Source organism: Mus caroli, unplaced genomic scaffold, assembly GCF_978045245.1.
Source record: "Mus caroli unplaced genomic scaffold, Mus_caroli_1 scaffold_5, whole genome shotgun sequence".
Classification (NCBI taxonomy): Eukaryota; Metazoa; Chordata; class Mammalia; order Rodentia; family Muridae; genus Mus; species Mus caroli.
Genome location: NW_028227260.1, coordinates 30,352,213 through 30,374,919, shown reverse-complemented (window position 1 = coordinate 30,374,919; position 22,707 = coordinate 30,352,213). Strand labels below are relative to the sequence as shown.

The 22,707-nt window shown below is 43.6% G+C and overlaps 1 protein-coding gene across 1 annotated transcript; it reads right to left on the bottom strand.

The window, feature by feature from the left end:
- Nucleotides 1-18,130: 18,130 nt before the first annotated feature.
- On the bottom strand, nt 18,131-21,884 carry Ripply1 (ripply transcriptional repressor 1). Its single transcript, XM_021154110.3, has 4 exons — nt 20,915-21,884; nt 19,918-19,993; nt 19,306-19,370; nt 18,131-18,841 (listed from the first exon to the last, which is right to left on the bottom strand). The coding sequence occupies exons 1-4, from the start codon at nt 21,181-21,183 to the stop codon at nt 18,550-18,552; spliced, it is 702 nt and encodes a 233-aa protein (XP_021009769.2). The 5' UTR covers nt 21,184-21,884; the 3' UTR covers nt 18,131-18,549.
- Nucleotides 21,885-22,707: the final 823 nt, after the last annotated feature.

The window sequence follows — 22,707 nt, the reverse complement described above, 5'->3', positions numbered from 1 at the left end:
TATAAGATAAAAAAGCACTTTGTCATTTGCTAAACACAATAATCACAAAATTGCAGAGAATTTTCTAGGAAAAAAAACAACTATCAGCGTATTTGCCTTAGAACTAAGAGGTTGCAGACTCCTTTTCTTTAAAAACAGTTTTTCAGCAGGACCTCTCCTGCTGTGCTTGATTTTTGGCTAAAGTGAGGGGCCTCTCTCAGCCTCCATTGTGCAAACTGAGAGTGAATCAGCAGGTAAAGTTTTAACCATTTATTTTTTTTTCTTTTAAAACAATCATTCAGACAACAAAACAAAAACATACATGAATTGACACATGATTGGTACACCAAACATAGACAACACAAAGCAGGTAGAGAACTTCTCCTATAGGGGCCAGAGAGGATAAAACAGGGCATCCCCCGATTTCTCTCTGTCCCTGGGAGAGTTCTAAAATCCATTTTCCTCTATCCCTTCCTTTCCTTTCCTGCTTGTAAGAGGCAGCTTGTCAAACCAGGATTTAAATTCAAAATTTTCTAACAGCTTCTGGCAAGCATCCAAAACTTCCAATTTATTTAATCTGAGGGCAAATTTTTGAGAAAACACACAATCTCTATACACTAAATGTCTCAAATAGCCTAAAAGTTTACCATGCTGAATCTCATTTGAAGCCATCATCAGTCCACACTTAGTCAAATATTTTACAGCCATCTGCAAAAACGCTCTCTACTTTCTGCAACCAACAAAAACACCATCAACAAAATGAATTATATATGTTTCAGGAAATGATTTCCTAACTTCCAATAAAACCTAATCTACGGATTTTTTTGACACAATGTAGGATTGGGGAGTTGTAAATAAGGTAACAGTAGGATTTGAGCTATATTTTGACCTTTATGAAGTCTCTTTTTATACTTTAACCATAATTTAACCATAACTTTTAATTTTACCTAAAGTATCAGAATCCACAACTTGAAGTTTTTCTTATAACTGGGGCTGTGTCCTATAATGAGGTCCACAGTTCCTGAACTGGGCTAAGAGACTGCCCCTTTAGTGTTTTGTCTTACCTGCTTCTTTAGTGAGTGGAGTCCCATCTTTATGGGACTTTGACCTGCAGTCATTCCTCCAAGGTTCTCTCCACCACAGACAGGGCAGTCTTGTTTCCTGAGGGATTCTTACAATCCTTACTCAGGTGTCCCAGTTTTTCACAACCAAAACAAGTAGTTCCATAGTTCTTTGTCTTACCTGCTTCTCTAGTACAATTTTTAAGTTTCTGCTCTCTCCAGCTCAAGTATGTTTATTGTTCAAATTGTTAGAGAACGGGAACAGAGATAAATGGGAAGCCATGGCCTTCCCCTAGTGAAGACTATGTTTTTCTTAAGCCTCAATTCCAGAATCACAGGAAGCCCAGAATTGGTCGAGTGATTCTGTCTCCGTTCTCATCTTTCTCTGGACCATTCTCTGCTTCTAAATATCCTCAGGCTTTAAGAGACTTCTGTCATAAGTAGGGTTACCCAAAACTCTACCCCATCACCACCTTCTAATAGAAATAAAGCCACATTATGAATAGGACTTTTTTCCCTTACTGTTTGTCAGGTCGTACAATAAGAAAGAGCATATGAGCACATTCTATCTCCACATCTCTGGCAGTGTTTATATTTAGTATTTTTGATAACAGCTATTCTAACCAGTGGGAGGTAATAGCTCATGGAGGTTATAGTTTTTATTTTCTGTATAGTTACCCAATGCTGAGTTGTTGTGTGGTTTTGTTTTTGTTTTTGTTTTTTTTGTTAACATTTACTTTTGTGTCTTTGTCTCTTTTTTATTAGATATTTTCATTTAAATTTCAAATGCTATCCCCAAAGCCCCCTATCCCCTCCCCTGACCTGCTCCCCAACCCACCCATTCCCACTTCCTTGCCCTGGCATTCCCCTGTACTCGGGCATATGATCTTCGGTACTTACATTTATTAATTATCTTATTTTAGAAATACCTCTTCAGGCCTTTGTTTATTGGTAGAGTTTGAATGTCCATGTCTCTCCTTACAAAGTTCACATATTGAAACATAATCCCCAACATAAAATGGTATGAAGAGGGCAAAGTAAATGTTAATTAGGGGCCTAGAGGGATGGCTCAGCAGTGAAGAGCACTGGCTGTTCTTCCAAAGGCTCTGAGTTAAATTCCCAGCACCCACATGGCAGCTCACAACTGTCTATAACTCCAGTTCCAGGCGATCACACATCTTCACACAGACATATATGTAGGCAAAGTACCAATGCAAATAAAATACAATCATTAAAAATGTTAATTAGGTTAGAAAGTATTAGTACCCTTACAAAAAAGACCCAAGAGAGCTGCCTTTTGTGCCTGGTGAAGACAGAAGGAAGTATACCATTTATGGAACAGCTTGTCTCTTGGTCTGTGACTTCCCCAGTCTCCAAAATTGTAAGTAATACATGTGTTGTTTATAAGGTGTTTTGTTACAGCAAGCAAAACATGGAGAAAATAATTTTAAACAGGTTTCTCTAGCTAATGAACTTGCTTCTTACATGTTTTGAATATCGGCCCTTTATCAGATGACTAGATTACAAGTGCTTTCTCCCCATCCCTGGGCTGTTTCTTCACACTGTTGTCCATTGCCTCAATGCTATCAGTGCTTTTAGTTTGATACACTCCCATGGTTTGGGTTGTGGCCTGTTCTTTTGGATTCATATTAAGAAGACTGCTCATGACAATTTCATAGAGTTTTGCAATCTTTAATCCATTATGTGTGATTTTATATGATTTGAATAAATAATTCATTTTAATTCTCTCATTATTAAAAATTCAACTGTTGAAATTGATTGAAAAGAATTTCTTATCCGATCAACTTTAATAAAGTCAGGTGACCATAATATGTACCAACAGGTGGCACACGCCTTTAATCCCAGCACTCAGTAGACAGAGACAAGTGGGTCTCTGTGAGGTTGAGGCCAGCCTAGCCTGCATAGCAAGTTCAAGGACAGCCAGGGCTCCACAGAGAGACCTTGTCTAATAAAGAAAGAAGGTAAAGCCATTGGTACTATACTTGCCTAGCCCCGTGTTCTAATCTTCAACATCATACAAATTAATAAATGAAGACTTCTATAGGGAAGTCTACCCTCACTTGATACATACTCCAGTGAGGAGCAGTCCTGTCTGCCCCTAAATTGTGTCCTTCTATTTGCTTCTCAGTGTAAATTTATGTGTTGATGCTCTGTACCAATCAACTCTTCTCTATATGTATCAGACTACTTTAAAATAGCAAACTCTAGACATTCTTGAAAGGCCAAAGCTATAGTGATAAAGAAGAGACCAGCAGCTGCTCCAGGTTTCAGGGTCTGAGTCCATCTGAGCACAAAGAAGCAACATTGCATGTTAGGAGATGATGGAACTTTCCTGTGTCCTGTAGTTGAGGCTGACCTCGAACTCGTATTTCTCCTGGTTCTAGCTTCTCAGGGTCATCTGCCTCACTACCATGCCTGATTTATTATTTTTTTATTAATTTTGGGACATTTAAAATTTTTACCTTGATTTATTACATGGGGTGAGGCATGCAATAATGGTCATATGGCAGGCAGAGAAGAGTTTACTTTCAGGAGTTGGTTCTCTTTCTCCACCACAGATTCATGGGATCAAACATAAGCCATCATACTCGTACAGAGAGAACTGAGCCATCTTGCTGGCCTTCGGAATTTTTTTTTAAATACTTTTATACACTATGTTCTGATAACAGTTCCCCTCCCACAACTCCCAGATCCTCACCCAACGCCATGTCCTTTCTATCTCTTTCTCTTTAGAAAACAAATGGGCAAAAAGCAGGAAACAAACCAAAATTAAAAAAAAAAAACTACAAGAAATAGAAACACCAAAAAAGAAAAAAAGGAAACATAAAAGTCCAGAGTTGGAAGCCATAATATAAAAACAGAGGACCCAGTAAGACAGAACATGCCCAAACAAAGCAACATGCAAAAGACAGTCTATAGAAATACCATTGAGGTCATGTTGTGCTGGTCACTGCTGGTCACCGGGCCCATTCTTAAGTGGGGTAAATATAACTAGTGAGTCTCCATTGAAGAAAACTATTTTTAACTTGGCAAGCAGTTGTCAATTGGAGACAGATTCTTGGTTGGGCATGAGAGCCCATGTCTATTTCCCCTTGTCAAAACTGATGCCCCAGTGTAGAGGAATGCTAGGGTGGGGAGACGGAAGTGGGTGGGTGGGTGGGTGGGGCAAGCACCCTCATAGAAGCAGGGGGAGGGGTAATGGGATAGCGGGTTTCCAGAGGGGAGACTTGGAAAGGGGAAAACATTTGAAATGCAAATAAATAAATAAAATATCCAATTTTAAAAATAAAGTATAAATACACAAAATGGGGTGGGGGGGAGACCAAATTTAAAAAAAAAAAAAAAAAAAAACAAGAGCCTAGGACCAAGTCCCGGCCCTTGGAAACTATAGGTGAATTGGTGAATTATTTTGCCATGTGAACCCTAACAGATAAATGACTGAAGTCTTGTTGAATGAACATATACCTCAGAGAGTGCTGTAGAGTTACTGCCCCCTGCTGGGCCTTAGCTCTTTTGCTTCTCTCCAGAGATAACAATGCTGATTTCTAGAACTCACAAATTTGTTTTGTTCATTTTTGAAAATTATATACATGGAATCTTACACTTGTGGTGAAATATGTATTCTTTTGTCTTTAGCCTCTTTGATTCAGCATTGTGCTCATGAAATGCATTCATGTGGTATCTCAATCATTGGTTTCCTTTGATTGTGCTCTGATATTTCATTGTATAGCTATAGTTTAAAAATTCATTCTACTTTTGATGGAAATTTTGCTGTCCAATTTGGGAGAATTATATATAATGTGTCTGTAAGGATTGTTGTATTTGGATTTTTGTGCCCATATTTATGCACTTCTTTAAAGTATTTATATATCTAGAAATAGAATTACTGAGGCATATGGGAACTCCACGTTGAATATTTTAAGGCACTGACAGATTGTTCTCTAATGTGCTTGGACTGTTGTACATTTTCGGTAGCACTGGATCAGATTTCCACTTTCTCTGCATCCTTGCTAACACCTGTTATTTTCTGTCTTTTTATTACAGCTGTCTTAGCATGTAGTAATATCTCACTGCAGGTTTTCATTCGTATTAGCCTGACACTTAATATTGAACAGCATTTTATGATCTTTATAGTTATTATGAGATGATCTGTAGCCACATCAATTTCAGATATTGAAGCCTAGTACCTATTACCTCATAACATGACTTTGGAAACAGGGGATTTAAAGAGATGATTAAATAAAAAAATAAGCCCTTGTCCCAGTGAGAGCCAGTAGTTCCCCAGGGAGGGATGAAACCCCTTGAGCTCTCTCCCTCATAAGGGATGGGAGGGAGAGAAGGAGAGAGAGTAGGAGATAAGAATCATCAGGACTCTCACTCCTTTGTTCTCTTACTTCTCACTTCTCTCACTCCTCTCCTCTCTCTCCCCTCTCTTTGTCTTCTCTCCTCTCCCTTTACATAGTTCTAAATTTTTGTGCTGAAAATATTTAACCTCCTGTTCCTTACACCGTAAAGAGACAGAGTCTTACTATGCAGCCCTAGGTGGCTAGGAATTCACAAGCTATCTCAGTATGTTTTAAACTTGTATCTGTCCTCCCATCTCAGCCTCCCAGGTATGTGTGTGTCGGGTGGTGGCATGAGGCACCATGCTTGACTGTCACCATTTCCAAAATTGCAACATTTTGTCAATAACCATAGTCATCATAGTGTGCTCCCATGGTCCTTCTCACGGTGTGCACAAAACTCATCAACCAACAGCAGATGGATGGCTCTGTTTGCATTTTTCAAAACTGTAACGTATTGTCAATAACCATGGTCATTTTGGATCCTTTCACCAGTAGCTCTCCAACTTCCTTTCTTTGTGCTCTAACCTCTGATCTGAGCACCCAGCTTCCTGGTTTTTAGAAGGTAAACAATAGGAGATAAGATCTGTATGTTGAAGAGGTGCTTGTGCTCCCATGGTCCCTTCTAGCACTATACACAATAGCTCAAGTAAACAGTGGATGAATGCATCAAGAGACAGTTGGATGCACGCACAATGGAATACTGTAAATTGAAAGCAGTCCTGCCACTTGAAATATGAATGACGGAGGGCACTGTGCTCTTAAGTGAAGCCACCCACAGAGAGACAAATTTGAGATGATCTCACTTAGATGCACAATCTGAAAGAGTTGACTCACTTTGGATTTTTTAATAAAGTATGAGGTACAATTCAAACTTTAGTGTTTTGTGCCTCTGCCTGTGCAGTTGATCCAGTAGGTTTTCTTTTGTCTTTGTTTATTGTTTCTAGGACTTTACAGGGAGATCCCATTGTCTTTGGTTTTTAGTGATTCCACACAGCTGCCAGCCCTATTGTGCCTTTTTGAGACTAACGTATCTGGGGGTGGGGATTGTTTTGGTTTGGTTTGGTTTGGTTTGGTTTATTCCCCCTCTAACTGACTGAACCCTTATCTTAAAGCCAAAAAGAGCAAGGTAAGCCTTCTAAGGAACATTTGGAAAACAATGGAATACAAAAAAAAAAAAAAATCTCACAGATACGAATCTGCAGAGACTGGGTATTTGAAATAGTGTTTAACCTGCCTATCTCCCTTTTAAAACATTTATTACTTACTTATGAATTAATGATGAGTTCTAACCATTTAATTCAGGCTGTCCTCAAACTCACAAACTTCCTGCCTCCACCACCAAAATGCTGGGATGACCGTTTTCGCCACCATGCCAACTTTATGTCTCTCTTCTCCTTGGAAACAGTGTAGTTTTCTTATTTTATTTCATGTGTGTGGGTGCCCAAAGATGCTGGAAGAGGACACAGGATCACCTGAGCCTGGAGTTCTGAGTATTTGTAAGCCAACCAATGTGAGTGCTGGGAAGTGAACCTGAGTCCTCTCCAGGAGAAAGAAAGATTCCCAACCACTGCACCATGTTTCCAGCCCTCATCTCTCTTCATTTAATTTTATTGTCTTCTTTCTCAGTTATGGTATTTTCATTTGTATTTTCACCAGAAATGCCTAGATCCTAGACTGTAAAAGCCATGCTGCAAGATAAAATCCATCCTGGGCTACCTAGTGAGCTTCAGGCTGGCATAGGATATATATTAGTTCTCTCAAAACAAACAAACATACTAAGGGAAAGGATGGTAGGTACTCTACACAAGCACACACACACACACACACACACACACACACACACCACAAAAAAATTTTTTGGAAGATTATGATGCTGAAGTTCTTTGCACAGTCCTTCTTGAACAGTTAACTTTGACCTAGAGAAAAATGGCATAACAAATAAAGACACCTACCGCTGAGCCTGACAACCTACTTTGATCCCTATGACACATGTAGAGAGAATTGGCTCCCACAGGTTGCCCATGTGCACTGTGGCAAACCACATACATGTTCACAAACTTCCATTCACACAAAATAAGTAAATGTTAACTCTCATGTTTTCAAAGTAGTTTATATCATTTCAAAAGGTATCCAATTCTCATCTCCCCCCCCCCACCAAAGAACAAAACCCCTGAGATTAATGGGCTAAAGATTGTCCCATTTTTAGACAGGAGGATACTAAGCCATTCATTCAGTATTTTCTTGGTGATATGACAGAACAAGTGCCCAAGTCAGGTCTCCTAATATCCTGTGCTTCTTCCTTTCCATCACAGTATCCTCATCTCAGAAATGTTAAATATTAGTAGAATCTCCTACATCTATAAAGAATAACCTTTAAAATCCAGGCAAGATGATGAAAACTTAAAATTTCTACACTGTAGTTCAACATTATCTTCCTTGGCTGCATGGCATACTTAAAACAAGCTTGCAGTACATGAAACACTATCTCAAGAAACAAAGAGCAATTTTACATTGGGAGCTTGTATGGTTTGTTTTTTAACATGTGCAGTAGTTTCCCAAGAATGTTCTGCTGCTCAAACAGGTTTCCATGCTTATGTTCAGAGGACATTTACACTGTTATCCTAAGACAAAGCCCCTACTCCCAGACTAACAATTTCACTCCATGATGGTCATGAGCATTCTGTGGATATCTGGAAGCTTTGTAGGTGTACAGCATTTACGCTGAATAAGTGAAGCCCAGAAGAGTAAGGGCTCTGTATTCTCACTTGCATGTGGAAATACTGGAGAGCCTCATAGGCACTAGATGATAAGAGTGTGAGAGTAAGGGAACAAAGAATGATTAAAGGGAGCAAGGATCCAGATGAGTGGGAGAAATAACTCCTTCCATTCTATATAGGAGAATGGAATTACTGAATAACAGGAATCAAGAAAAGACTTCAAAATGGCCAGTACAGAAGAACTAGAATGGCCCTAAGTTGAAGAAAGCTTTGTAGGGGATGATAAGCCAATTACCCTAATCCTGTCTTTACTTGTTATAAATGCATTGGAATACTTCCCCCCTCCCCAATAACATGCGTAGTCGCTGTGTCAGTTTAAAAGTTATTAACTTAAAGTTTTAAAATCTAATTTGATGTATGCCCCTGTTCCTCAGATCAGTGATGGGTGTGGACAATGAGTATGTGTCCCCCTTTCTACCTACAGTGGACACGGGTAGGGATAGCGCTGAAACCCTGCATGCTGTGGGTTCAAAGGGAAGTTTTCATACCTGAGTCTTAGCATTTGATGTTCTTACAAAGCAGTACATATTAACAAAAGTCTTGATTTGAGAGTTTAACATCTTCCTCTCTCTGACCATTCCAGGGGACTCTGGCTTTTGAGGAATCAGAAAACTCAGCATAAGGATACATCTCTGTCAGCCTGAGGAGCTAAAGTCTTCAGAACAGATCTGGCCTGACCTAATAATCGTATAGCACATGGACTGTGTACAAACGATGGGTATCGTGTTTTGCTATGACATCTTTGCTATGACAGGAGGCCCAGTACTTGATCTGCAGCTAATCCGATTTGTAACTCCCATGTAGAAAGATTGAAGACAGGAAGATATGAAGTGCCTGGAATTACAAATGACAGTATTTGCTCTCTGTCATAGTCCATGGCTGAAGCATGGAAAGAGGGTTAAAAGTGGTCTTCTTTCCTAATATTGCAGTGCTCACTCGCTGTTCCACAAATGCCTATTGGGAAGAAATTGATCTCAATGCTGGCTCCTCAGTTCGGGTTGTCATGGTGATGAGAGAGGGAAAATCAAGTGACAACACAAAGAGAAATTCAGTGTCACTCAGAAATCCAGCGGGAAGAAGTAACAAGATTTCCCCTCTCTGCAGAGCCATGCTTGCCAGAGCTCCCGTGTCAAATAAAGGGCTGGGGGGGGTGTCTTTGGGCTCAGTGATTTATCTCAGTCCCACTTGGATGGTTGCCAGTACGTAAGAATAAGATGACAGAGCCTCTGGTAGTGACTGTCAAGCCTGTGTTCTCTGCCCCTGAGACATGTCAAGTGACACTGAGATATTTGAGTTATTTATTATCACCACCCCAACCCGTGTCTGCAAAAAGATGCTACCTACCACTGGGATCCACACTGAGGGTACAACTCAACACTACCCCATCTTTGCATCAATAGAGACACGGGTGGGGTGCCCTTCTGAGACCAAGTGGTTAGTTTCAAGAGATGAGCAGCTATACCAAGCTGACTGCGATGCAAGTGCAGGCATTTGCTTAGCAGTGTCCAGTGCTTGGGTGAGGAGATATGTTCATGCCGCTTTAGCCCTGTCATCTAACCTTTGATCGTACTCCTGGCCTACTTTTAAGATGTGGCTATTTTGGGTCAGCAGGCCTAGCAACATGCTGCCAGTTCTTTTATGTGAAGGCCTCTATTTAGTTTGACTCTTTATCTGGGGAACAACTTCAGCCTCTGTGAAATAGGAAATGGGGCATCAAAGTATAGCAATGTGACTTTCAAGGGTCAACCATGTCCTGGGCTATTAAGTGCCTCACACTTGAATGGAACTTGGGGCCATAGGTGACTGCAAGGGCTGGTGGAAAGCACTGAGCTTGACTTGAAGACACTGGATACCATTGGTCCTGACCCCTGTGCAGGCTGGAATACAGCATTTCCTTTTGCACCATGCTCCATCTCTTTAGTATGAAAAGAAGCAATGAGAGCATGGATGTAAAGTTGTTTTAAAGTGCAGAGAGATATGCGCGTCTGTGCGAGGCAATGTTAGTGTCTGCAAGACACTGAAAATGCACAGTTGAGAGCCTTAAAAGTATCCACGGGGGGAAAAACCGAAGTGAGCTGGTCTGTCTAACCCACAAGCACTAAAACAGAGCATCTTAAAACGGTTCTCACTTATGTCCCTTTACATTCTATGAAATTTTGCACAGCCTTGGGTATATAAATATATACAAAGGTTATACACACGAAACATTTACCTGTCATAAGCTATAATAATTTGATTTTTAATTCTTTGGTATACAAATACTTTTTACCATTTGTTAAAGATGAAAGCAGGGCTGGATTATTGGTTATGATGCTTCAGTATAGGTAAAATACTTACTGTGCTAACCTGCTGACTTGAGTTCCATCTCCAGATCCCACAATGGAAGAGAGAGGATTGACTCTGACACTTGGTCCTCAGAAGTCCGCATGAGCACCGTGGTATGCTTACTCCTTGCTCACGCAGGCAAGCACACACAAGAACGAGAACAAGGGTATAGATGAAAACAATTGGTCTGCAAGATGGGCTTGCCTGGTTTTACATAAAGAACTGAACCTTGGTGGAATATTTGATCCTGCAGTCTCTAGAGCATCTTTCACATTTTCCAGAGTGTGTTTGATATATTTTGACAGTGGTCAGTACTGAGAATGCCATTTTACCTAGGTATGTAGTGCTAAACGGTAAGAGTATGTTGAGGACCATTGCAGAAATCATGGGAAATGTTTTATTAGTTCCAAGCCAAAATTCATTGTTTTGATGAGACTCAAATCAGCAACCCCAGCAGCACATTTCAAAATCAAACATTCTGATACAATTCAAAAATGGGCTAACTGGATACATGCTGAGAAACAACAGAAAGAAGCCAGTGAAAGTCTTGGTTGACTAGATAGTCAAACCAGAACACTCCTGTAAGAAGGGAGAAGTCATTAAGGTTAGCAGAAGCACCACAGCTCATAAATGCAGTAGGCTTGCATCAGACCCACGGCTTCAGAGAGCATTCATTGGGACTGCGTGCTGTGACTAGCAGCATGCACAGTGCAAAGTGTGCATGTCATGTGGTTATCAGTAAGGCATTAGTGATGCTAAACAACACTTCATGGTAACCATGAGCAAAGCATCTCAGATTCGGGTGTGTGTTTGATTAGTTTCCACTTCTTTGACATAAATTTTTCATACAATATATTTTTATTGTATTTCCCCTCCGCCGACTCCTCCCAGATCTTCCCAACCCACCCAACTTGATTCTCTCTCTCTCTCTCTCTCTCTCTCTCTCTCTCTCTCGCACAAAAGTGAAAATCAAAACAGAAAATATGAAAAATGCCAAAACTACAATTTCATGTGTGTGCGCACACACACACAAATGGAAACTGCCATGGGGTTTTGTTACTATACCCAGCAACCCTCTATTGGAGAAAAGTGATTTGGAAAATTACATTTTTATATATGCATTCAGAAAACTTTTACTGTTGTCTGAAAATGTTTGCTACCCCTGACTCAGTTACACAACCCCATATAGTGAGGTCAGGACACACATGATTGTCAGCAGTGCATCCTTTGAGACAAGACAGTGCGGTTGAGGCAACCAGAGATTGAAAAGTGAAATAAAGAAGGGAGACAGGGTGGGAAGGAAAGGGGACGTCAGAGATGTGACTACTAAGCATGAGTTTAAAACAAAACAGTCATCCTGGTGTGGTAGCACATGCCTGTGATGTCAGCACTTGGAAGAGGAAGGCAGGAAGTTTAAGGTCATGGTCAGCTGCTATGTAGTCAGTTCAAGGCCAGCCTGAGCCACTTGCAATTGTCTATAAACATGTATAATATGCATCTATATATAATGGGTGCATGTCTAAAAGGGAGAGAGGGAGGGAAAAAGAAAAAGAGGAAGAAAGGGAAAGAGAGGGAAGAAAGCAGGACTACACAGAGAAACCCTGTCTGGAAAAAAACAAAAACAACAACAACAACAAAAAGAATTAATGTTCTGGAGGAGCTAGAGAAAGTACCCAAGGAGCTGAAGGGGTCTGTAACACGATAGATGAAACAACAATATGAACTAACCAGTACCCCTGGAGCTTGTGTCTCTAGCTGCATATGTAGCAGAAGATGGCCTAGTCGGCCATCACTGGAAAGAGAGGCCCCTTAGTCTTGCAAACTTTATATGTCCCAGTACAGGGGAATGCCAGGGCTAAGAAGTGGGAGTGGGTGGGTAGAGGAGCAGGTCGTGGGGAGGGTATAGGGAACTTTCCGGATAGCATTTGAAATGTAAATGAAGAAAATATCTAATAAAAAATGGAAAAAAATAATGTTCTACAGGATGCATAGCTAGAGAAGAGTATTTGAATGGCGAGTTGGTTTCATTCCACAGTCTGTCCTCATTACAACCTGGCACTAAAAATTGCTGCCCAGGTATGGTGTCACCTGTTCATAGTCTCAGTCATCTAAGTGTCCGAGGTGGAAAGACAGCTTGAACTCAACGTCCAGAGCTTGAACTCAGAGACACAGCAAAGTGCATGGAAGTGACTTACTTTTGGAGGTTTTCTTAACGTTTGATGGGTGATGCATTTTTTATATCAAATCACATAGTTAGACTTTTAAGCCGGACTGGATCTATGGACGAATTGAAAATCTTTTATAACATGCTAATAGGCTGCGATTTTATGTGGGTTTTTTTTTAAACAGTTGTTCGACAGGACCATTGAAAATGATTTTTTTTAATATTAAAGGTTATTTCCTAGTCTAGTGTGGCAAGTTCTTAATATTTAATGTGTAGCTCTCCCTCCCCCAGGAAGGAAGAGAGACTTTATGGTAATATTTTCCCTTTAATGTCATTTTCTTCAGTTTTCATGTATACCTTCTTCAAATAAGATTTCTGAATGTGTTTTATAGAATTCTTTTTTGTTATGTTTTGTTTTGTTTTTTTTTTTTGAGACAGGGTTTCTCTGTGTAGCCCTGGCTGTCCTGGAACTCACTCTGTAGACCAGGCTGGCCTCGAACTCAGAAATCCGCCTGCCTCTGCCTCCCGAGTGCTGGAATTAAAGGCGTGCGCCACCACGCCCGGCTATAGAATTCTTAATGTTACAGACAACTCACATTAACACATTGATTAACACATTGATGTGTTAATTGATTAACACATCAGCTTTTCATTCTAGTCACAGGTTAAGAAGTGCAAGTTAGAATCCAAAAACTGTACGTTTAGGGCTGAACCACGAGAGGGCGCTGTGTACCTGTCTGGTAATGGACACCAGTTGAACCCAGAGCGAGGCTCACACCTTGTGATTCCAGTTAGTTGTAGGGCTTGCCTCTGTGTTTTACAATCCACACTTCCCCTCGGGCTTCAGGTATCACCGATGACAGGTATCGTGACCTTTTCCACACTTTGCTGTAGTCTGTACGAGGCAGTTTGCTCTCAGGCCTCTTGGGGGCTTCTTTGAGGAAATGGAAAGAGGGCCCTAGTAGTTACCAGCCAGGACTCAGTAGTTGTACTGTCTCTGGGTCTCCAGCTGTCCCACTGGGGAACTATTGGCCAGGCCACTCCACTTCTCTGAGTCACATGCATGTATGCATGAGGAAAAGCTCACCCACTCTGCGGGGCTTTAGTGAGGCACTTTCTCAGCAAAGTGGGGAGATCGGAGAGCACTGCATTTGCCATCTAGGGAGTGCTCAGCAGTGGGTAGTTCCTTGTGAAGTCCATGCCCCGCTGAAATATGGTCTGGGCAGATGAGGCCTGGCCCATTCTCAAGCACGGTGGCACTGGGGTGATGATAAGCCTCCCTCACCCCTCTTGACAGTCCCCTGTCTCTGATAGCCCTGTGCCTTTAGCTGTAGTTCTGAATGCTTTCTTCTCCGTGCCCAGCAGCAGATCCCCAAAGTCCCTTCTTCTGTGACTCCTTTGCTCCTGGCCCAGAGCTCACATCCTCTGACTCACTCCCCTCCAGGCAGAACTTAAACCTTTTCTTTTTGGCCCTCCCACAGGATGATACCTTGGCCAAACCCTGTTCATTTTCCCTCCTGGGGCACAGGGCTTCAGACCTCAGGGTCCCAAGTCCTACTTTTCCCACTCGCCATCACTGTAAGCATGGGCAAGTGCAGTCACTTCAGTCATTGCTTAGTGTAAGGTATACAGTTAGTATGTGTGTAACCGTGTGGAGATGATTTATTATCTCTGAACCTCCGTTTCCCCATCTATTCAAAATAAGGGCAATAACAATAGTTGTTACACTTGGGAATGTTGCAAGGGTTAGCTGAGGTGGTTCATATGAAGATGTGTCTAGGCTATCGGTTTTATAAAACCAATCAAAGCCTCAGCTACCCTAACTACCCATCCCTCAGAGTTGCTGTATGACAGTTTCATGTCAAGTCTCCAAGCCTGCTTGGAGAACTGCTTCAAGAACTATCTGTGGTTCTGCCATGTCTCGCAGACATTCTACCCCCTGTGTGTGCTCTTCAGGATCCAATTCAGTGGCATCACCAACCACCCACACACCCTTGACTGGACGTTTGTCCCTTTTCCTCCCGAGACTCTGGGAGTAAAAATTGGGGTCTTGAGGCTGAAGATATGGCTTAGTAATTAAGAGCACTGGCTCTTCTTCTAAAGGATCCAGGTTTGATTTCCTGAACACGCACACAATGACTCACCGCTGTCACTCTGAATCCAGGGGAATCTCTGAATCTGCCAGCCTTTCAGGCACTGTTTTGGCGTAGTGTATTGATACAATGGCAGGTAAACACTCAGAGATATTCATCGTTGGCGGTTTCTTATTAAAAATTTTCACATTATATATTTTGGTCATGTTCTTTCTCCTCTCTTAACTCCTCCCAAATCCTCCTCCCATCCCTACCTTTTTTCTTTTTTTTAACATTGTAACCTTACTTAATGATTTGATCTCTCTGAACCCTAGCACTTAGTGCACTGATGTCCATATTTCAAATACAGCCTCACTGTCATCGGATGTTGTCATCATATAGGAAACGGTCCATGCTGGAGCGATAGATGGTGGATGGAGGACTAGGGTGGAACAAGTGGGAGGAGCAAGCAAGTGTCTGGGTCTTATGAAGATATTTTCTCCCGAATCTACGGCACGGCACTGCAGTTGTTATGAGGTAGGGCTCACTGGCTGTGCCTAATTAGAACAGAACATTCCAATCACTAAGCAACCGTGCAGGGGAGGAGGATTGGAAGCCATTTCAGGACACAAGGCTGGGAGGAACATAAGACAAAATGTCAGTCCAGTAAACAGCATGTGAGCAATGGGGAGGAGGGTGAGCCGTGCTCCCTGGAGTAGGGAATTACTACTCCAAGGGTTTTAGGGTCTCTAAACCCATGAGGATTTATGGGTTCATAATTCTAAGCTATATAATACTTTAAAACCAAGGATATTGGGATTCCAAGGACTTTAAATCCTTATAGCCTACAGTAGAAGAAGAACGTGAGCAAATTATTAAATGCTCAGAGCTTAGGACCCGAAAACAAGGATTTTTTTAGATGAAACACAGGACATGTTAAAATACTAATTAATCCCCCTTCAGTTTCAAACCATTCTTGACTCTGCCCTTGGGACAGTGTTTCCAAAGTCTTCCCCCACAGTCTGGGGATCCTTGAAGGGATTTCCAAGAGAGGATGGAGAGAGCTCTCTTACAGGAAAGAGTAAAAGGGGGATTCTGCCCACCCCCTTTCCCCCGCAGTTCAGTTTTTTTGTTCCCTGGGGCAGCTCTACTTTTAGCTGACTTACTTGTTAGATTTCCACATTCAATTCAGAAGAACGGTTTTCAAAACCTCTGTCCTAGGACAAAGGGACATCAAGTCTAGGGACCAGTTGAATGTAGAGAGGCCCAGCAAGCCACAGAAGGCCTCTTTTGTCGTTTAATTGTTTATCAACACTGTAACCTTTTCTTTGACTTGTAAACCATCAAATGATGACAAAGATTAACCAGAGAGGCCCCAGACATACTCATTAGTTAAATAAATTAGGCATGATCACACTCAAGCCTGCAAGTGCATTTCTTTTCTACTATCAATAATTCCTAGTTCAGATGTTAACACAATGGTGACTGCCATCCTGTGAGCAGCAGTTGTCCCTACGTGCCAGGGCCTGTGCTGTTTTCTTTATTCCATCTCACTGAATCAGCACAGCCTCCCTGACAGCAACTGCCACCAGTATCCTCATGAGAGGGATAAAGAAACTAAAGCTCTGGGTGGATAAGTAACTCACCCAAGGTCATGCATCTGGCTCCTGGGAGATTCCATTTCCCTTACCAGAAGAAGCAGGATGAACTGAAGGAATTTAAAGAGGTCAAAGGTCAATTGCCTGATAGCCTTCTTCCCAGACAAATATCTGATAGATGGCCCCAGCGCCTGAGTTTGATGGCCTCCTCCAGCATATCCATCCCTTTTAGGGAAGTCTCTGCCAGGGCTCAGAGCTGGAGCAACAGGGAAGGGAAAGGAAAAGAGCCACTATTTTGCTTTTTAATTAAATGCACATCTCCTCCATGCTTAAGCGAGCGGGCTAGTGGGTCAGTGCCTCTCCCAAGAGCCACTTTGAGAACACCAGAGGATTTTTTTCCTTTATGATTTTCTGAGCCTTCTTTTGAGCAGCCTGCTAGGCTAGGAAGTTGCATGGGCTATCAAATATAGGGAAGAAGGGACAGATGCTATCATAGATGAGACAGTGGGTGTGTGGGGTTATCCAGCCTGGAGACGTTCCCCATAGAAGGATAGTGTGAGGTACTTCTATTGAATGAATGTGAGTTTAAAGGGCCTGTAAGAATGGAAAGCCATAGCAGGCAGGCAGGCATTGAAAGCTACAGAGGAGGTAGAACGTGTGCTACATTTAAGAGCAAGGAAAACAAGTTGTAAGGGTAGGGAGATGAATCTGAAAAGACCAGCAGAAATTGATGACTAGCAGCAGGCACTGTGGTATACACCTGTAGTCCTAGCGAGAGCTAAGGCAGGAGGATTGCTGTGAGTCTGTGTCCAGCCTGGGCTGCATAGTGCCAGAACAATGAGGGCTACGAAACAAGACTATGTCTGAAAATAAAATAAAATAAAATAAAATAAAAGCTGCAAACATCAAAGCAAATGACTAAGAAAGCCAGAATAGCACAGTAATGCTGTGATCTGTGAAGGTATAGCATTGGATGTCTGTATCCAAGCAAGCACGTGCTTTTCCTAAGGAAAGAAGTCAGTCAGAGTGCCTCATGGTAATGTGACACACCCCTTTTAAGAAAGAACAAAGCATAAGCCATATGTCTAGTTGTTGGTGAGGCAAGGCCATGACCTTATTTGGTATCCAGTGTGTAGACTACTTGTGAAGCCAAGTGCTGCAAGTTATGACCAAGTGTTGACGAACAATTGGGGCAGGAGTTCACAGAGCTCAAGCTACAATAGATACTGAGGGAACCGAAGAGATCCAACTGACAGGAGTGACTGGGTGTTTAGGTGTCCCTCCTCACATCAAACAGCAGCCCCCAAGGGTTAAAGGACAAAACACATCTCACTCTTACCCAAGTCCACATTTTCTACCCATAACTCTCAAGCTGTGCTGTTGTGTGGGGGTGCTTGTGGGGGTGTTTTTTCCTTCCTTTTCTAAGCTGCCCTTGAAGTTTAATCAAGCCCGATTTCACAAGTAAACAGAGAGGGCCTGGTCAAGAGGCTCTGACCCCAGCGTTACATTCTCAGAGGAGAAAAATCTGTCAGCTGACCAGAGGTAGAGGTAGAGCAATGAGTTGGCCTTGGGTTGGTCTCTGACCCTCCACCTATGGCTTCACAACATGGGCAGAGTTCAGTTAAGAAATCAGCACAATTCCAAGAAAAAGGCAAACATCATTCCATTTATTTATCTCCTGACTCATCTTAGGCCAATACCCAGACTAACTGAATAGCAGGCAAAGTGGGATGCAGGTTCCCAGATAAGCAGATTCTTCAGGTGCCTTTTCCCTTCCCTTCTCTTCCCTTCCCTTCCCTTCCCTTCTGATTCCTTCCCTACCCTACCCTTTCCTTCTCTTTCCTTCCCTTCCTTCCCTCCAGGTGCCTTAACATTGCTTGGAACTGGTGTTGGTGTCTTTGAAAACTCAAAAGGCCCAGAGGAGTGACTGTTCTCTTGTATAAGGGCATCCTTCCTGCTCTACTTCATGAGGGCTTCAGAAATCAAGCCTCCCCTATTCCCTCCCAGGCCTGAAGAACCTCCTACTGTTGGCACAAGAGCAGCCCAGAGGAGAGCATGCCAGAGGCCTAGACTTGCAGGCCAATCAGGAAAGCCAGGGGGGAGCTAGACAGCCTGAGGACACTGGTTTCAATCCAGAAAAGCTGTGTCTGGAGACTCTTGGCGAATCGATGGCCTTGGAAAAGTGCCAAGTATAACTGGGATTGCTTCAATTTGGACAGGTCGAGTGTGGGTCAGGGGAATGAGCTGTGGCCTTATGTGCTGTGGCCTCTGATACCCCCATACACACTTCTGGTTCATTCTCATTGATATCTTTGTCTTCATCTTCCTCTTCCTCTTCATCATCTTCCTCTTCCTCATCCTCCTCCTTGTCTTCCTCATTGTCTGCACTGTCAGAATCCTCATATAAATTGATGGTGGCCTGGACAGGGAAGTTGTTTAGTAATATCTCCCCAGCACTGTACAGGTAGTCAAAGGAGCGGGACTTAGGCCAGTAGAGCCTGTGGACAGAGAAGAAACAGGGCACCTACCTTAGGCAAATCTCAAATGCAGAAGGGCCGGTAGGGCCAAGAAAGAAGCCAAAGCCAGTCACTAGCTGTAGTGAAAGGCTGAGAGGGAAAGGAAGAAGGAGCTTTAGCTACAAAATGGTTCCCGGAAGGGACATCACCTCTGACAGGCCTACCACTGTGGTAGAGTGAGTCACCCCCAAGCCTCACAACTCTAGTGCCAGCCTCACTAACAGCTCCGTCATTCCAGTGCCTCTTTTCCTACTAAGGGATCTTTCATTGGTTGGAATCACAGGATTTCGTTCTGAGAGCTCAGGGACAGGGAGGGCCTCAGGGGCAAGTCACTTTGGCCTATTAAGTCGCATGGCCTCTTTCCTCCTGCATCATGGCCTTGTCATGAGCGTACGCAGGGCTTGTGGCTATTTGTCATAGTCTGAACTTGAACGCCAGAAGCTTACCTGACCGGGTGATGGAAATCAGAGTCAGTCTTGGCAGCCTCAGCCGCTGTCGCCCCATTATCAGCCTGTCCAAAGCAAAAGCAAGCATGCTGCTTAACTGCCTCTCCCATAGCAAAAGTCAGAAACCTGCAGGTTCTGACAATCTCCATGCTTTAGGCATGCCTTGGGATCCAGCCACCTTCCAGCCCTGCCCTACAGCAAGGGGTCTGTCTTCGAGCTGGTTGAAAACAAGTCCTGGGGAGTGTTTTCTTTCAGTGCCCATTTGGAGGCCATACAGGGGGCAGAGTTCTCTTAGAGGACAAAACATTCAGGGAGAAGAGTAAGTGAGCTCTGAGGCAAGGTACCAAGGGACCTGAATCCCAGCACCAGCTCCATAATACACTGAGTCCAGCCCAGGTCCCTTACCCACGCTATGCTTTGATCTCCTACTCTCATTTGTCATGGAAACTTTGGTCCTGCCTTCCTCCTAGAGCTACTGTGGGGATGAAATGTTAGCAGAGTTGGCAAAATGCTGTCCCAGATTGACCATCCTGGGACTGGAGTCAGGGGATTTTTGAGAAGGGACATGGCTGTAAGTGTCTGTGCAAACATGTCACAGGGCATCAAACTCACCCAGTCCACCAGACTCCTCGCCTGCCTTGGCTGGTCGTTTATAGAGGACAGCCAGGGTCTCCAAAGATAAGCTGCCCTGTGACAAAGAGATAAATTGGTACAAGACGTAAACACAGGCTTCCTCTGATCGCAGATGTGACCATCTGAAGGTTTGACTCACAAGCCATGTGCTCCAGGATTCCTCTGGTCCCCTGACAACTGAGCCAAGACTGGGACAGATACCCTCCTCTCTGCTCTAACAATGTCATCGCTGCTCTTACCCCACTGCTTTGTCATTGTCTGATGGAGCCCTTCTAAGATGAAAGATATGTATGGGCACATCTGCCCCTAGCCAACCCCTAGTACACTACCTTGTGCAAGGAGTGGCTTGAGCAAATGTTGATTGAATGTGAACATGAAATGTTTGGAAGAAGAGAATGCCTGCCGTATAGGGAGGATCTATCTTACTGCCAGCTTCCGATATCAAAGAATTGAGAATAGAACCCTGCCATCTTCCTAACTAGAGAAATGGTTTAGAATACTCCTGGGCCTGTTGCTTCTCCTCTAGACTCTCAGAGGCAAGGAAAAGCAAACATGGCATGCTCAGGACAGAGGCAGCAACCCCACCCCCACCCCCCAACAAAAGGCCTCTTCAGACTTTGGCCCTGTCACTCTATGTTACCTGCTATACCATCTGGGTCCCATAGTCCAGGTTGTGTTAAGCCTAGCTTCCACAGTAGCTTCTCCTGTACCCTCAGTGAATTGTATGGACTCCCTATGAAGCTCAGGCTACTTGGCTTCCAGCTTTGGCAATGTTCTCTCTCTCTCTCTCTCTCTCTCTCTCTCTCTCTCTCTCTCTCTCTCTCTCTCTCCAGCCAAAGGTATAGAAGGAGGGCTGAGGTTCTCTGTTGTCGCTCCCCTTCAAAGAGAACCAGACACCACCATGGGCATCACACCTTCTCCTGCCCGCAGCTCCCTAAGCCTGGGTTCAGACTGTCAAAGGCTAAGTTCCACTTACCGTTCATTCCTAGCACCTTCTTGTCCATTGATTTGTGCTAGGGCAGGGGCTTGGGCCAAGGCCTGGCCAGGGAGGGCAGCAGCAGGGTCAGCAGCAGGGTCAGCAGCTGGGGCAGCAGGAGGGGCAGCAGCTGGAGGGGCAGCAGCAGGAGGGGCAGCGGGGTCCATCCTTGGGACACCAAGCCAGACAGCTCTTCCAGTTCTCAGAACCTTCAGCACTCTTTTGGCTTTTCCCCTAGAGACCCTTTTATAAGCCCTGCCTTGACTCATCAATTATTCAGGCAATGCAAGGATGGGGGATGAGGGATGCTGGTAAAGATCTAGGGAGGGGGATCTTGGAGAGAGAGCTGTGTTCTTGGGTGTGAAATCTCTCCCAGTTGAGTAAACAGGGTCTGGGGAGGAGGTGAGGGGTCTGCTACAGCTCCAAGTCAGTAAGGAAAATAAAGATGAGACAAATCTCACACCATTTGTGTGAATTCCCCAGGCACGATCAGGACCCAAGGTGGGAAGGAGGGGCTCTCATTAGTACCCAAAGGCAGCCAGGCTTGTCTGGGACAGAAGGCTGAATACAAGAGCCTTTAGCAAAGCTGGTTCCCAGTGAGAAAAGAAGAGGGACAGACTCACCAGCTCTTTCAGCTCAAATCCCAAGGAGATTTGCCAGGTGGTCCCTGATACGGGGTCACTGCCACGAAGTATGTCACGTGGCTTAGGATAAAGAAGGGTTCTGGGTGGGGCCTGTCCAGTCTCCTGCCGGGTAAACCTCAAGTCATCTTTTCAATGCCCTCCCCACCCCTCTCCCTGCTCAATTGACTTGCAAAAGTTCCTAAGCCCCTCCACCGCCTCCGCTGAGAGTGGTGTGGTGTGGGGAGCAGAGCGGGCCCAGGGAGTTTGCAGGGCAGATTCCAAATGCCACAGCTCAGTTTCTAGTTTAGGAGCCCAGGTGCTGGAGACTGGGAGGGTTCTGCCCAGCACTGGCTTGCCAAAGGACCATCCCAGGCCTCATCTCACGTGAGACGAGGGTGCTGGCTCAGTGGGTCCCCAAGGCCCTGCCAACCTGAACCCTCTGTGACAAAGAGCTGGGTAATGACTAGTGACCCTAGAGAGCCAAAAGGTTTGAGGCAGAGTCCTTGGCATTAGCCAGCTTTTGGGCCTTTGCCAAAACGCTTCCAGTTACAACAACTGGCAAGCACTTCATGCTTAGAGGTTTCAAAAATATTTCTCCTGATCTCAGTGGCCAGCACCTGCCCAGACTTAGTGTCTCGAATATTCATCACAGCCTGGCTTGTAATGGTCAGAAATTAGAAACAACCTCAGTGTCCAATAATAGGAAACCCGTTAGATTTATTAATTGTGGCCAATCTTGTAATCACATACTAAGCAGATAGTCAAAATCGTGTCATCAATGCACAAACTTGTGAAAGCTGGATGCTAAATGCTGTGACGAATTTTGTCCAAGGGTTTCTTATGGAGACCACACTGAGGGCCCCTCAGCGTGACTTCCGACCTTATTCAGATCTGTACAGCAAAGAAAAAAAAAGTTAAGGACAGAGCTAAAGATATGGCTCTGTGGTAGAGCAAACACACAGCAGGCTTCAACCCTTATTCCCAGAAAGAGGAAAAAAAAAGAAAAAAGAAAAAAGAAAGAAAACGACTTCATATTAAAACTGTCCTGGTGGAAGAATGTTCTGGTGGAAGAATGCGTAAACAGCCAATGTGTTCAAGAGTGAAAAACATCGAAAGTTTTGAAAATATCCCTTAGGATAATCCCATTTGATAAGGAAAAAATGTGGAATG